The 11,295-nt window shown below is 37.3% G+C and overlaps 1 protein-coding gene across 1 annotated transcript; it reads right to left on the bottom strand.

The window, feature by feature from the left end:
- Positions 1–8,686: 8,686 nt before the first annotated feature.
- LOC129728629 (uncharacterized) lies at positions 8,687–10,997 on the bottom strand. The gene is made up of 2 exons (XM_055687081.1): positions 10,796–10,997; positions 8,687–10,051 (listed from the first exon to the last, which is right to left on the bottom strand). Exons 1-2 carry the CDS (start codon positions 10,944–10,946, stop codon positions 9,474–9,476), a joined length of 729 nt encoding a protein of 242 aa, XP_055543056.1. The 5' UTR covers positions 10,947–10,997; the 3' UTR covers positions 8,687–9,473.
- Positions 10,998–11,295: the final 298 nt, after the last annotated feature.

Raw genomic sequence — 11,295 nt, 5'->3', positions numbered from 1 at the left:
GCGCAGCTTTCAAGAAAAATTTTTCCTTACCATTCCATCACCAATGTAGTCCCTCCTTCTTTTTATTTATCTGACGAAGCCTTGGTATAAAACGTACCGTTCGAACATTTCACCCCATCAGTTTCATTACTAAACCGTACCGGCTACATACGGACGCTATCTTGAAAGAATTCTGGACGGACTGACCAAAAACATGGATATATTCGGCACCTGGCCCCTTTTGGTGCCTCGAAATTTTGTTACAGAAGCGGCTAATTGAATTTTCTGTTTTATTACAAAATGCTGCTGCTAGCGGATAAAACCTTGCAAATATGCATCTGTTTGTTGGTGTTGATTTTACGACAGCGGCCGGCGCCCCATCATTTTGATTCCAAAACTGCACCAGCGACATGCGGTCGCTAGGTGATAGCAGCTGAAAGGAGGATAGACAAGAGTACCGGTCATCTCGTGCCGGTTTTACTCGTTATGCTGGTGGCTGTTAGTAATAAATGGCACTGCAAAATACTAAAATGGCTGGAATTCTGGACGGACTAACCAAAAACAAAAATATATTCGGCACCTGGCCCCTTTTGGTGCCTCGAAATTTTGTTACAGAAGCGGCTAATTGAATTTTCTGTTTTACCAAATGCTGCTGATAGCGGAAAAAACCTTGCAAAAATGCATGTTTGTGTTGATGTTAATTTCACGATAGCGCTAGGTGTTAGTAGCTGAAAGGAGGAAAGACAAAATAGTACCGGTCATCTCGTGCCGGTTTCACCCGTTATGCTGGTGGCTGTTAGTAATAAATGGCTACTGCAAAATACTAAAATGGCTGGAATTCTGGACGGACTAACCAGTAAACGAGAATAATCGGCAACTGGTACCTTTTGGTGCCTCGAAATTTTGTTACAGAAGTTTTGTAAAAGAAGCGTTGCAATTCCCTCTACTATTGGCTTCAATGGAATATTTTTTTTTTATAAGAATACGGTAGTCAACGTCATGCGGTCGTGTCTTGAATACCACCCTCCTACTTTTTTTTTCATTCTTAGTATTTTAAAAACCTAAATTTCAATGTTTAATACTTAACTGGCGCAGTCGGTGCCGGATAGTGAAGTTTCAGTGAAATAGTTGTTCGCGCTTGCAACCGCCGCTGAAGGAATATCAGTGGTTCGTGTGGAGTCCAAGGAATTCTTATATTTTCAATAATTGCAATGGAAACCAGAAACACAGCGGAGCTTTAGCGTCAATTAGATGCGTTGATTGCCGTCGTAGAGAGGCAAACTCAACAAATTGAGGCCGCTAACAGCGAACTTGCTGCCGTACAAGCAGTAGTCGCTTTGCAAAATTCACCCGCTCTCGATGACGTGGCAGTAGCTGCTAGAGGCGATAGTATTAGAATTCCAGATTTAATTAGACTTATCCCAGAATATAATGGAAATCCAAAACCTTGCCACGATGGATTACATCTGTCGAGCAAAAATTAGAAGCAGCAAAAAGCTGTCTTTCATTAGACGATCGGTTCCGAATGTTACCGGTTTGGTTAGGAATTATTCGTGATAAAATAACGGATAAAGCAGACAATGCACTTAGTGCAAGTCACACTCCTTTGAAATGGGATAAAATGAAAAAACGTTAATCGAATACTTTGGAGATAAACGGGATTTGTCAACCCTATTTTCTACCATCCCGACTTTGAAACAGGGATCACAAAATGTAACAATGTTTTATCATCAGTGTCAGTCCCTGTTGGCTGACATAAACGCTAAGATAACATTAGCGCAAAGCAAATCATGGGAACGTATGAAACTCTTATGACTAACGCATTTGTTGATGGATTAGACGATTCCTTATCAGCACTCACTAGAACTAGCAAAGCCAAAAACCTAACATCCGCCTATCAAAGTGCGCTAGAGCAGGAAGCTGCTATTAACAGACGTAAAGAGCAAACGAAACCCGTAGTAGCAACTACGTCTGCAAAAACTCAAAATTATTCATCTCCAATAGCCTAACCAAGGCCATTTCAAAGGCAGCCTGCAAGATTCCCACCATTCAATAGTCAACCGCCTAACAATTTTATGAGATATAATCATCCACGGCCAAATTTCCAAAATCCATCACCTGCAATCAAACAAGAGCCGAAATCAAACTCTGGAATTAGGATAACTCCGCAAAATGCGAGCAGATACAGACCTAACGTACACGAACAATCTACATCAGGCAACCTTTTAACACAATTTCAGCAAATGCTACCACCAGATGCATACCAAAACGATTTTTTGAAGTAGGATACTTCTCTCAGGAAGTTCGGCTACATAGGGATGTGAAATAAAAAAACTAAAACCGAAAAAAGTGAAAAATATGTCCAATTTCAAATGCTAATATATCGGTTATTATTCGATGGATTTCCTTCGTTCTTGCAGTAATAGATTGGAAAATCTTCTAAGATTCTTCCCAAAAGAAGATAATTGTAATTTTATTATTCAAACTGTTGTACTATTGAAAATAGTCAAGCCTTGTCAAAACGAAAAATTCGACCTCTGATTGGTCGTTATATGATTGCTTCCCAAGCACGGTCGACAGAATCAGATACCTTGCCATTTAAAACATGATATTTGGCATATATAAGAGTCTGTTTCAGCCGAAGCCGCCCATAATAGTTCTAGACAGCGACAACAGCAGTCGTCCTTCCTTAGCAGCAGCACTAACAGTGCAGTGGATAACAGCGATGGCGGAAAGCGGCCACAGCTGTGGCGTAGCAATGAAGAGTGCACTAGTTGCAGCGGATCTCAGCATCGATAGCGACTGATGCAGTGAGGCACTTTAGTGAAATGCAGTCTCTGTGCGATAGTGAGCACTAGTAAATGCATTCAATGAAAAGTTGACTCATTTTGACAACACGTGAGCCGTCTAGTTTTGAGTGTTAAATCAGCTTTTCACTATTTATTTTATCACAAGGAATATTTCATTCACACTGTCAGTGATACTAAAATGAACAACAAATTATCCTTTTCAGGATGAAATAAAAACTTGATTGAAGAGTTAATATTTTCTAATAAGTTAATTCACATTTTTATATTTGTAAAAGTTATAAATTTTACTTAATCTCCGTGTCTCGAAACGTACTCAATTATCTTTCGCGAATTCGATTGATCTGATTAGTCAACGTTTATTTACAAGAAAAAATGACTGACACGTAAAAGTATTCTACTTCAACCTTGCGGTCGTGGCTTTGCACACAACCCTCCTGTTATTTAATAATTTTTACTACCCGGAATTCAATGAAACGGCTTCCAATGACAATTGCGAAACGGAAAATAGTGAAAAATCCAATACTGAAGAACCGGAAACAGAATGTGAAGATATAAATTTTTCACTAGCTTCCAGGTTCAACCAAGAAATTTGACAAACAATTTCCTGCCGTACATCGAAATTCTCACCATCAAAGGAATAGTTCGCCTGCTTATTGATACTGGAGCAAATAAAAACTATATTTCTCCAATACTCGTACAAGAAAAATTTAGAATTTCGACGAAGGCACTTAATGTTAGAAATATGGCTGGTGCTTTCAAAATTAACGAATATGTGAAATGGAATCCATTCGAAGTTCTCCTTAGAACCAGATGCCGAAACAAGTTTTTTATATTTTTAAATTTCATGATTTCTTCGACGGTCTTATTGGCTACGAAACGTTGAGAAATTTAAATGTTATTTCAAATACATCAGAAAATAGGCTACAGATTGGCAACGAAATTATCATCATGCAGAAAAAATATCCCAACAATTCAATAAAACTAACCCCATATGAAGATAAAACAATAAAATTAATTACTAACGCTAATGATGGTGACTATTATGTCGACACACCTATTACTTTAACGGACGACATAATTCCAAGATTGTATACTTCAAAACACAATAATACAACCGTTGTTATTAAAAAAAAAAAACAAGTAAAACGGATGTCCAAATAAATTCCACAGATGAAGTTTCAGTTGATTTGAATAATTTTGAAAGCTATGATTTAAATAGTGATAGTCATTGTCACGATTTCAATCCAAGCATTAACCAGAAACTGTATAATCAGCTTCGTCTTGATCATTTAAATAGTGAAGAGAGGAAAGGCCTCCTCAAAATCATATCTAAAAATCAGAATGTATTTTATCTCAAAGGTAATGATCTGAGTTTTGCAAATGTGATCAAACACCGAATTGAAACTAGCGACGAGCTACCAGTTCACGCCAAAAGTTACAGATACCCCTACTGTCACAAACAAGAAGTGCAACGACAGATATCAGAAATGCTTTCACAGGGTATTATTCGCCCCAGTATATCACCTTGGTGCTCACCGATTTGGATTGTACCAAAAAAGGCAGATGCCTCGGGTGAACAAAAGTTGAGGTTGGTAGTAGACTATAAGAAGCTGAATGAAAAAACCACAGCTGACAAATACCCTCTCCCAAATATAACAGAAATTCTTGACAAGCTTGGCAGGTGCCAATATTTCACGACAATGGATCTCGCTTCTGGATTTCACCAGATCGAGGTACATCCAAATGACGTGCAGAAAACCGCGTTTTCAGTTGAACATGGACTATATGAGTATTTGCGAATGCCATTTGGTCTTAAGAATGCACCCGCCACTTTCCAGCGAGTGATGGATAACGTACTTAGAAATTTAATGGTAAATGTTGTCTAGTTTACATGGACGACATAATCGTGTTTTCGACCTCATTGCAAGAGCATATTGATAACCTCAATAAAATCTTTGAAGCTCTCACAAGGGTCAATTTAAAAATCCAACTTGATAAAAGTGAATTTTAGAAAAATGATGTTGCGTTATTAGAACATATTGTAACTGACAAAGGAGCTAAACCAAACCCAGACAAGATCATCGTGATTCGAAACTGGCCAATACCGAAAAACCAAAAACAACTTAAAGGTTTTTTGGGCATACTAGGATATTACAGGCGGTTTGTGCGTGATTTTGCAAAAATCACAAAACCACTTACATCCCAATTACGTAAAGGAGAGACAGTGGAGCATACACCGACCTTTTTGAAAGCATTCGAAATCTGCAAAAATATTCTCACTCAAAGTGATATCTTACAATACCCAGATTTCGAAAAACCTTTTGTTTTAACTACCGACGCAAGTAACTTTGCACTCGGTACCGTGCTCTCACGGAAAAGACAGACCCGTTGGCTACGCCTCAAGGACATTAACAAAGTCCGAGGAAAACTATTCAGCGATCGAAAAGGAACTGTTGTCCATTGTTTGGGCCACACAATACTTTCTATTATCTATTTGGTAGACGCTTTACGCTCTACACCGATCACCAGCCTCTAACGTACGCGCTTAACTTGAAAACACCAAACTCAAAGCTGGTGAAATGGTGCCTACAATTAACCGAATATGATTTTGATATAAGGCACCGTCCCGACAAACAAAATGTCGTTGCCGACGCCTTATCAAGAATTAATGAAATTAATATTAATGAGGACAGCTCTGACGCAGACTCGGTTCATTCAGCAGACATCGATGATTCGGAGTTCGTGGCATGCACCGAGTTACCTCTAAATAATTTCCACAATCAGATAATTTTGAAAATTGGCAGTCCTGATTCGGAGGAACATGAAGAAGTTTTTCCTGGAGTTCACAGAAGAACAATAACCAAATCAATATTTGGTGTACCAACTTTGATTAGAATCTTTAGAGAACACATGAGTCCGAATGAGACAAATTGCATACTTTGTCCCGAACAATTGATCCCTTCTCTGCCAGTGGTTTATAAGAATTACTTCAGCAGATGCAAAACATTTAAAATAAAAATAACCCAAAAACTATTAACTGACTTATAAAAATCTGAAGAGCAAAATGACATCGTATAGGAAACTTACGATCTAGCACACAGGGGAATTCGCGAAAATAAAGCCGAAATTTCAAGACAATACTTCTTCCCAAAAATGAAACAGAAAATAAGAAAATTTGTTATAACGTGCCAGGTGTGCAATAAATCAAAATACGAAAGGAAGCCGTATAAAATTCTGCTAGGAGAAACACCAACTCCCAAACAACCGCTGGACATTGCTCACATGGACATTTACATAGCACAGCCAAATTTATTTCTGTCAGTAATAGACAAATTATCCAGGTTCGCTCCTCTCATTCCAATCAAATCAAGATCTATTCCAGACCTACGAAAAGCAATTTTAATATATATCTCGACTTTTGGCACCCCAAAATTGATTGTCTCAGATAACGAACCAGCACTAAAATCAATAGAGATCAGAGGAATGCTAAACGATCTGAACATTCAACAATATTTCACACCCTCAAATTACAGTCAAACTAATGGTTTAGTGGAACGGTTCCATTCCATCCTGAGCGAGATATTCCGGTGCAACAAGCATAGATACGAGGACTTACCTACCAAAGAAATATTTTTAATAGCGTGCACATTGTATAACAACAGCATACACAGTTCGATGAATCTGAAGCCTAGAGAAGTGTTTTTCGGCATTCAAGATGGTCAGGAGAGGCCGCTATCATACAGCTTAGAAATAAGCTGTACGATAAAGTAGTATTACAAATCAGTAAGACACAAACTCAACAGCATCAATACCACAACAAAGATAAAGAAACTCCCCCAATATTAGAACCTGGTGAAACCGTTTTTAACCGAATACAAGGTATCAGAGCCAAGACCAAGGATCAATTTTCACCTGTGCAAGTCACCCAGAACAAAAATCAGACCTACATCGACCACAACAATCGGACATAACATAAAACAAAACTACGCCGCATTCGAAAATAATTTATCAAAAAAAAAAATCTAACATTGTTCTTCTCTCCTCTTCAGATGAGGACACGAACAGCAATTTTATTGGCTCTCATCGCTTTCTTCTCCATTGCTTGCATTACTCCTCAGACTAAACAACTAACCAATCTTAATCTCAATCCAGGTCTTTTCATCCACCAAGATGGTAGTGGCTTTTTAGAAATGGGCGAGCATAAAATATTTCATATTATTGATCTCGATCGGTACGAGCCTATTTTTGAAAAGTTACTTTTGAATATCAAAAAAACTGAGGTGATCGGGAATCTCACTGGAATCACAGAACTATTAAAAACGAAGCTTCGCCGTTCTCGCAATTTAGTTCAAGAAATGTTGCCCATGAAAAGGTCAAAGCGAGGACTGCTAAACTTCGTCGGAAGGGGAATCAAAAGAATCACCGGAAATCTTGATAATAATGATCTCGTTCTCATATCGCATCATATTCACAACCTTCAAATTAATAACAAAATGTTAATTACCCAGAATAATGAGCAAATCAAAATTAATGATCTATTCCAAGACAGAATCAATTTGATTATCAACCAACTAAAGCAACAGCAGGAGCAAATTTCCGATAGGTTATTGGCAGCAAAGAACGAAATCGACTCAAGAAGAAGCTTTTCTTTGATAAGTGAGGTTTTTAGAATTAATCTCAGTCTTGATCATTTAACATCCCATATACAAGAAATTTTCGAATCCGTAAAACTAGCGAAGCTCAAGTTAATTTCAAAACATATCTTATCATCCGACGAATAAGGGTTTGCTATCAAAAAACTAGAGGTTTAGTGTTGGACAGTGCGGATGAAGTTTACGATTTTTTACAGTTAACAGCATTTCATAACAAAAATAATTTTTATTGTATCAATCCCTTCAATTGAAAACACAGTTTATAATCATGTTTTTGTAGAACCACTGCTAGTAGGGAACAAAAGTTTGAAGTTACCAACACCAACACACATTTTCAACACGGAAGCCACCTATTTCATAAACACGGAATGCCAGCGCGTACAGCAAAATTACCTCTGTGCTCACAGCAATCTGATGAATTACACTGGAGATGATTGCTTTTCAAAGTTGTTGCAAGGTTTATCGGGGAATTGTACCTTTGGAGAACAAGCCAGTTTAACTAAAATTGTGCAACTTACCGGTAATCATACTTTGATCAAACAAGCCGATTCTCTCAAAATATCGTCAACCTGCGGGCTCAACAATAGAAATATCTCCGGAACATTTCTGATTGAATATCATAATTGCTCTGTCAATATAAACGGTTCATTATACCAAAATATCGAACTTGTCAGAACAGAGCCAATGATTGTTTTGCCTCTAGATGGACTCGTTATAAACGAGCTGCATTTTGAACCAATTAATAAGCTAGATGAAATCCACATCATCAATCGTCAAACGATAGAAGATTTCACCAACCGAAACAATATTGTGACATATACGTCGATCACAACGTCAAGCATAAGTATTGGCATTGGAATACTTGTTATTCTGGCCGTCATTCTCAAAAAAAAATCACGAAATATTCAGCAAACAATCAGGATTCAAACTGACAAGACACCAAATAACCAGTTTAAGGACGAAAAATTAAAATCGAGCCAGCATATAAATCGGGACGATTCATTTCATAAGGAAGGGCACGTTAAGTTGAAGGCGCTGCAACTCAAATATGCAGAATGTGCTTTTCCCACACCGGCGGCAACAACAACTACAGCAACAACACCATCAGCAGACGCATCGCATTCCGGAGCACCATAAGTACCTGGAAACACGCGCTTGGATAGACAGCTTAGATCAGCAGTTCCTTCAGAAGCTAGGGTCTATTGTAGGTGAATTACTTTTAAATAAATCAGTCTTAGACTGGAGTCGAGGTTGAACAGTCCGTTTTTCATTCTTAGTTTTTAAAAAACCTAAATTTCAATGTTTAATACTTAACTATACTTAACTTACTATATATACAATAAATTTTACAAAGTCTTGAGGGAAGATTAGTTGAATGCATAAATTCTTAGAACATTTTGCTTTGTTTTGACCATTACAGACGAAATTATAGACAAAAAACTGATTTTAAGAAGGGTTGTTCCACAAAAAACTCTATTTTGTCGTGTTCAACGTACAGATAGGACATCAGCAATTGTTTTTCTTTCAAAATTTTCCACAACTTTGCTGAAGACAGCATTCCGGTATATTGAAAATTAGAAAAAATATATTTTTTATCTAACTGTTAGGTGGATTGATCGAAAAACCAAAAACGCCAAAAGTAAGGCCTTGTTCTATGAAACAGTTTTGCTGAAGACATTGAGTACATAAAATCAATTTTTTATAGGCAAATCTAGAACGATCACGATTTTTCGTATTTAGACCACTGTGCACTGTGGGTTTTCGAATAAATCTTTCCTCCAATTGTTAATGTCTTGAAATATAATACTTGGAATGTGTAAAAACTATTTTGGAAGTTGTTTCATAACATTGTGGCTGAAAAACGTGCTTGACATTGAGTATTTCGTCGTATTAATATCACTTTTTTGTACTTTACGACCTTCAAAAGGGCATTACTAAAAATTGTACCGTACGACGATTTTGAAATTTTGACCAGAGATTCTGGACGTCATAACGAATCGAATGGTGTACTCAGATTCTTTGGTGCAGTTTTTTATAATAACGGTCTGTGGGAGCACCGTGTTTCGATAAGGTTCAGATCTTCTGCGTCAAGAATGCTCTCTCCAGATTCTCTTCGCCAGCTTCCATCAGTTCCAGCCAATGAATCGTGAGTTCCTATAGGGGCGTACAAATGGCAACTTTCTCGGGAAAGCAAGAAATTGTGTAGAACACACACCACGCTCACAATTTTCGACGCTCTTTTTGAAGTAAATTCCGATGTACGTTGCAGGATACGGAAACGTGCCGAAGCAATGCCAAAGGCGTTTTCCACACTTCTCCGTCCTCGGAATAACCTGTAATTAAATATTCTCTCCTTGGCGGTTTGATTTTTAAATGAATACTGTTTCATGATATGTTTATGTAGGGGAAATGCGTTGTCTGCCAGAATGACGAATGGTGTCGTTCTCAGATTAAGCGGTCTCGGTGATGGTAGATGGAGTTCGTCTCTATACATTGGTCTGGCAAAAGAGCAGCCCGCGAAAACACCACCATCGCTAATCCTACCTGTGCAATTCCATGAAAAAACGAACAAGCATTTTAATCGACCATTTTCAATTTGGCATGCTGTCCCAGTTCAATTTTGTTGAAACCGCGGGAATTTTCGAAGGCGAGTGGGACACTTTAGATGACCGCGGGACGCATTTCGAAGCGGGATATTTTTAACGCAGGACTGTCTGGTCACTTCATCCTATAGGCTATAGATTTCAGTTATGTAGGAATGGTATAGATGATTATAAATTTTTTGAGAACCAGAACGGTTTGTTTGATCGGTGTAATGTTTCCGGCAAAGTTTTAGACAATCATTTTGACTTTTCGAAGATATATACACCGTGAAAAAAGATTTTCTTTTCGGCAAAAAAATGAAAATAACATTTAAAACTAATTATTATAGAGAGATCTTGTTTTAATTTTATAATTTTTTTCCTACAAAAGGTTAGCTCAACACTGTTTTTCCACTATCGCACAACTATCACTGTTAGGTTAAACTGTTGCAGATTTTGGGAAACACAATAAATTATTAGGAAAAAAGCTTTTTAAGACAATGAATTTTTAAAAATTTTTGATTCTTTTCTTTGACAACATTTTTTTCGCGGTGTAGATTTTCTTTGGAAAGTCAAAATTATTACCTACAATTTTGCCGAAAACATGACACCTGTAGAACAAATCGTTCTGAATCCTAAAAAAACGTAATCACGGAATATCGTTATGACTTTTTTAGCCCATAGGTACATCTTTGCAAAGTTTCAGGCTAATAAAAATGCAATTAAAAAAAAAATTAATATTATGCCTTTTTTGTGGAATTGCTCTGCTCACCTTCGGCACCAATGTTGACATAAATGAATTCATAATTTGCAACTACTAGAGCCATGAGCACAATGCTAAATTGCTTTTTGTAGTTGAAGTAGTCACTTGCACTTCTGGCTAGAGCTTTTACGTTAACATGCTTTCCATCTGTTGTTGGCATCTGAAAACAATGAATTCTTGATTTTTTTTTACAAAATCCGAAAAAAAATTCATTCACACATAAAGAAATAAAAAATATCAATAACTGGAAAATGTCAAGAACACATCACCATCATTACCTTCAAGAACTCGTCCTTCAGTGTAGGGACGTTGCGATACCATTGAACATCGATACTTAGGATCGATACCTGTATCGAAAGCAAGTACTGATATTCCGATAGTATCGAGGCTAACGTATCGATACCTAAGTGTATCGTTGTGCGATACCAGTTCATTCAAATTATAAGTCATAATTCTTTTTTATTATTTATTCCTCAAGATAAAACGTTTAATTCAATGAAACCCTTTAA

This window comes from Wyeomyia smithii, chromosome 3 (genome assembly GCF_029784165.1).
Source record: "Wyeomyia smithii strain HCP4-BCI-WySm-NY-G18 chromosome 3, ASM2978416v1, whole genome shotgun sequence".
NCBI classification, from domain to species: Eukaryota; Metazoa; Arthropoda; class Insecta; order Diptera; family Culicidae; genus Wyeomyia; species Wyeomyia smithii.
Note: the sequence above shows the minus strand (reverse complement) of the source record. Positions and strands in the feature narration are given on the sequence as shown.

What these genes read in the sequence shown, in the direction of transcription:
- LOC129728629 (XM_055687081.1), bottom strand. Translation starts at nt 10,946, where the DNA reads ATGCCAACAACAGATGGAAAGCATGTTAACGTAAAAGCTCTAGCCAGA. An exon ending in TGTCAACATTGGTGCCGAAG is followed by an intron (nt 10,052 to 10,795) that starts GTGAGCAGAGCA and finishes AAAATTGAACTG; the next exon opens with GGACAGCATGCCAAATTGAA.